The sequence below is a fragment of the Helianthus annuus genome, chromosome 9 (assembly GCF_002127325.2).
Source record: "Helianthus annuus cultivar XRQ/B chromosome 9, HanXRQr2.0-SUNRISE, whole genome shotgun sequence".
Lineage (NCBI taxonomy): Eukaryota > Viridiplantae > Streptophyta > Magnoliopsida > Asterales > Asteraceae > Helianthus > Helianthus annuus.
Window position 1 is genome coordinate 25707235 of NC_035441.2, and position 4578 is coordinate 25711812.

The 4578-nt window shown below is 38.6% G+C and overlaps 1 protein-coding gene across 1 annotated transcript; it reads left to right on the plus strand.

The window, feature by feature from the left end:
• Nucleotides 1-419: 419 nt before the first annotated feature.
• On the plus strand, nucleotides 420-1823 carry LOC110944516 (dentin sialophosphoprotein-like). Its single transcript, XM_022186176.1, has one exon. The coding sequence runs from the start codon at nucleotides 420-422 to the stop codon at nucleotides 1821-1823; it is 1404 nt and encodes a 467-aa protein (XP_022041868.1).
• Nucleotides 1824-4578: the final 2755 nt, after the last annotated feature.

The window sequence follows — 4578 nt, forward strand, 5'->3', positions numbered from 1 at the left end:
AGGGGTTGGGTTTTGTGGCGATACCCCCACCATACAACCATAACTATTCCTCAATTCCCATGACTGATGAGGAGATAGCCGATTTGCCTGAAATGGAATATGGGAAGCCTGGGGATAGGAAGGTTGAGCCTGTTAATCAAAAGAAAGTTAAAATCACAAGGCCTGATAAAACCGAAATTATTCTAGAAAAACAGGCGTTTAATAAAACTTTTGTGAAACCTGCTGAAGTTTCAAAGCAAACCGAGACTCTAAATTTTGAGAATAATGTGAACATTGACAAACATTTTCAAGTATTAGATAATATTATGTAAAGTTTTTCTCAAAATTCATCTGAAGTGCAACCTCAAACAAAAGAGCCTGAAGTAAAAGAGCCTGAAGTAAAAGAGCCTAGAATTAATGTAGACAACATCGAGTTTGCCATGTTAAAAGGTTTGACTGATTTTATTAAAGAATTCAATAGGGGCAAACAAAGTGAATCTGCTTCGTCATGTGACACATCTTGTGACACTTCTGAGACATCCACTTCTGAGAAATCAGAAATGGGCGAATCATCTAGTGTCAATAGTGCATCACCTGAGGAAGCAGATGCATCTCAAAATGAATCGACTTCTTCATCTGATTCGTCATGTGACTCCACAGAGACAACTAACTGTGAAAAGTCAGAGTTTGTTGATTCTGCCGAGTCTAGAAACGAATCACCTGAAATAGTTGAATCAGAACAAACAATAGTAGAATCTGAGCCACCTGTTCCATCTGACTCCAAATGTGAATCACCTGAAGCAACAGATTCTGAGAAATTGGAATCAGTTGAATCTAGTGAATCCAGTTGTGAGTCTTCTGAAGTAGCTGACTCAGCAGCAGAGGATTCAGCAGAGCCACTACAAAAGGAATGTAACTCAGGTGGTTCAGCTGAATCAACCAGCGAAACAGTGACTGAGCCCACAACATCTGAAGTTGGAATAACATGGCCAGTCCCTGATTTTAAATGTGTGAACGTTACTGATGCCTCTACTTCATGTGCAGACAAAGTAACTATTGAGGATTGGGTTGAGGGGGATGATGTTGTTTGTCAAAGAGCTGATGATGTCTGTCCAAAAACATCAAATCTGTCTGCTGATGCTCCTCCTTATGTGAGAAAGGATGCTTCTGAGCCAGCTTTGAGAGGCCCTTCAAATAAATATGTGTCTCCAAAGCCAACAGTTAAAAATGAAAATTCTAAATCTAGTGAATGTACTAACTGTTGTAAACAGAGACAGATGAAGCAGGGCAAAAAGGCTGAGAAGGCTGCAAACAAATCATCCAACAAATCTTATAACTCATACTCAACATCAGTTGGATGGAATGGATCGGGATATGCCCCTTATGTAAAGAAGCAGACTTGCTACAACTGCGGCATACCCGGTCACATTGCTAGGAATTGCACACATCGTCCCTACGTGCCATACTATACACAACATCAGAAGGTTACACAAAGGGATAGATCTTATTCTAAGCCGATGAAGGTTGAAAAGCCTAAGGCGATGATGAATAGGAGTCCCAAGGTTAAACCATCTGATGGGGACTGGAATGCTGCCAAAGCTAAACGAAAACAAGCTTTGAAACCTAAACAAATATTGAAAAATAATAAGGTTGAAAAGCAAACTGTTTTGCCCAAGGCCCCTAAGAAATTAGAAAAGCCTAAACAAGTTTGGAAGGCAAAACAAAAGGCAGCAACATCACCAGTCCTTGAATCAAAAGGGACCATGGGCTTTAGAGAAGTGTCTTACGTTGATGCTTCAGTTATACCCAGGACCACGATGGCCTGGGTACCAATGTCTTACTAATTTCCTTAATTTTCAGGGACAACCAAGGAGGAGCTGTTGACAATCCTTGGATGTTGATAGCGGTTGTTCCAGAGACATAACGGGTAACATTTCACTGTTGCAAAATGTATATTTCTTTACAGTTGATATGTTTCGTTTGAAGGAGATAAGATAAGTAAGACAAGATCAGCGAAAAGGTACAAATTTAAATTTCGCATTCTAATTTTGATATTGATTAGTCTTAAATCTGATGATGGGACGGTTATACAAAACAACAAAAATATTTTCATTTTCTTTTGTGTTTTTCTGTGTACATACGTTTTCGTTGTTTAGGTAAATTTGCGCGTAAGATTTACGCACAAATTTAGGGGGATATCTAAACATATCCATCTATAAATAGAGAAAATGAGAAAAATACAAAAACATTCGAAAAACAAGAAAAATAAAAATATTTTGTTGCATGAATGGGAAATGAAATAATTTCATTATGTGGATTAAGACTGACTCATGTAAGACCAATATTGAAACGGTCTGACTCTAGAGCGATATGCTGGTAGGCTTTATCCTGATGGCTGGATTCTTTGACTGGTTCTGCATAGAACACTAAAATTATTCTATGACCTCAGGAAAGAACGTCACTTGGAATTAGGACATGGCTATTTGAATGCGTGTGTGACGTCCCGATACACACAATTTCGTTCTAGTTCTGAAATCTTTTCTGTCCAACTCGTGTATCTCCTCTGTTTTGCGTGAGCAAAGACCTGGAGGTGCTAGGCAACGTCATCTTCTGCTGCATCCAGATACATGCTGACCTAGCTGTACGTTGTCGCGCTATAGATCAATTACACCCGAAAGAGGCCCTCTAGTGCCCAAAAGAAACCCGAAAAAAAATAAAAATAAAAAACCTATATCAAACTGAGAAAATCTCATTTGATCTGTATATTATATCCATCTCTGCAAATGATCTATTCTTTTCTCTTCTCAATCCAGTCCCAGTCAAGATTTCAGAATCCTAGAACGGGCTTGTGAAATATGTGGTAGGGAAACTGCATGTATGATAGCGTGTACTGATTAAAATTCCGAGATGTGATCATGATTGATTTGAGTGCTCATATCATTTAAAATGAAAACATGATAAATAAGTTGCAGTCAGTTATTTGATAAAAGCCTAGGGAGATAAGTTTAAGTGGACAAACATACTGGCAATCGCTCGGATCTACCCAAAGTAAATTAGTGTTGATAAGTGTAGTCTGGCCCGAAACATTGTGATTTGATCCCATTGCAAATTGTAATTGTATATTAGTTTCTTTGTTTATTTGTGTTTTGGTTTATATTGTTGGTTTCTATAAAATCAAAAATCCAAAAATAGAGTGTTTATTTGTTTTATTAAAAAAAATTAACCGTTCTAGAAGATTTGATTGATCATCATAGATAGAATGAAATTTGAATTTTGAAATCCAAGTATAAATACTTGGATGTACTGAGTGTTCATGTGGTACTTTCCCTCTGTTGTTTAGAAATGTTGCTTATGGATTTCTGAGCATGTGCATAATTAGATTTAAATCAAGAAACAGGGGTTATTGAAGAATGAGATGTTGTTGACTGCTGATAAAGCATGAAGCATCACAACAACAGGATGTGCCTGAGTCAGAAGAACCAGATACGAGTCATCATCTGACAGTGATAGTACATTTGAAGAAGTACCTGTGAACCTACTTGAAATAGAAGACATTGACAAAGAAAAGAGTTGCTGAGAATCCTCCGCTTGCATTCTTTTCAACAAGATTTTCAAGCAAAGCTGATCGTGATAAGAAGAACCAAGAGCCCAAGTTTCAGTATGAAGACATGAAGTATCTTCCCACACAAACATAATGAAGACAACAGTTTGATAAAGACAGCATAAACCTAGAGGGATATTGTAAGGCCCTATAATGGTGTAGGTTTACGCCTATCTTTATCAAACACAAATATAGGCTATTGGGCTTAGCCTTGTAGTGGGTTAGATAGTAATGGAATAAGCCATGTGGGCTAATTAGATGTTTTGGGCCTGTTTGGTTATTATTTGTGCATGTGGGCCTGGCCCAGTCTGTAACTAGGTCACCCTATGTAACTATAAATAGGGTTAACCTAGTTCATTATTAGGTTAGACATTTTTGATAGAGGTTCTTCATTATCATTTTTGATTTCTGTGTTGGTGTACCAGACGGTTCTCTAGAAACCGTGTGCACTTTGGTTATAATCATTCAAGTTCTTGTTCTTAACACTTTTCTCAGTATTCCGCACTTTGATTAGTGTTTGATATCCGATTGTGTAGTGTTCCTGGACTTACAAAAGCGCGCGCACATTTTTCTGCATTTTAGTTTAGTTTGCATTTACAGTAGCCTAAACACGGGGCCGTGTTCACTGAACACGGGGCCACGCTGCATATTTTTAGTCAGATACCCAGATACAGAGTCTGAACACGAGGCCGTGCTCACTGAACACGCCCCGGTGCTCAACAAGACCAGTAACTTTAATTAAAACGCCCAGATACAGACCCTGAACACGGGGCTGTTTCCACTGAACACGGGGCCGTGTCCAGCCTCTGTTTCCGTCTTTATTTTCTGTTTTCTGGTCCCGAGACTCAGTTGTGGTCTGTTGAGTGATTCTTATGGATCAATACTCAGGAGGCTACAACTACACTTATGAGGAGGATGATTCTATGGGAGACTATTGCACTAATTGTGGTAACCCGCTGTAACTTATTTCAACCATCCGCTTCATACAACTATTATGA

What these genes read in the sequence shown, in the direction of transcription:
- LOC110944516 (XM_022186176.1), top strand. Translation starts at nt 420, where the DNA reads ATGTTAAAAGGTTTGACTGATTTTATTAAAGAATTCAATAGGGGCAAA.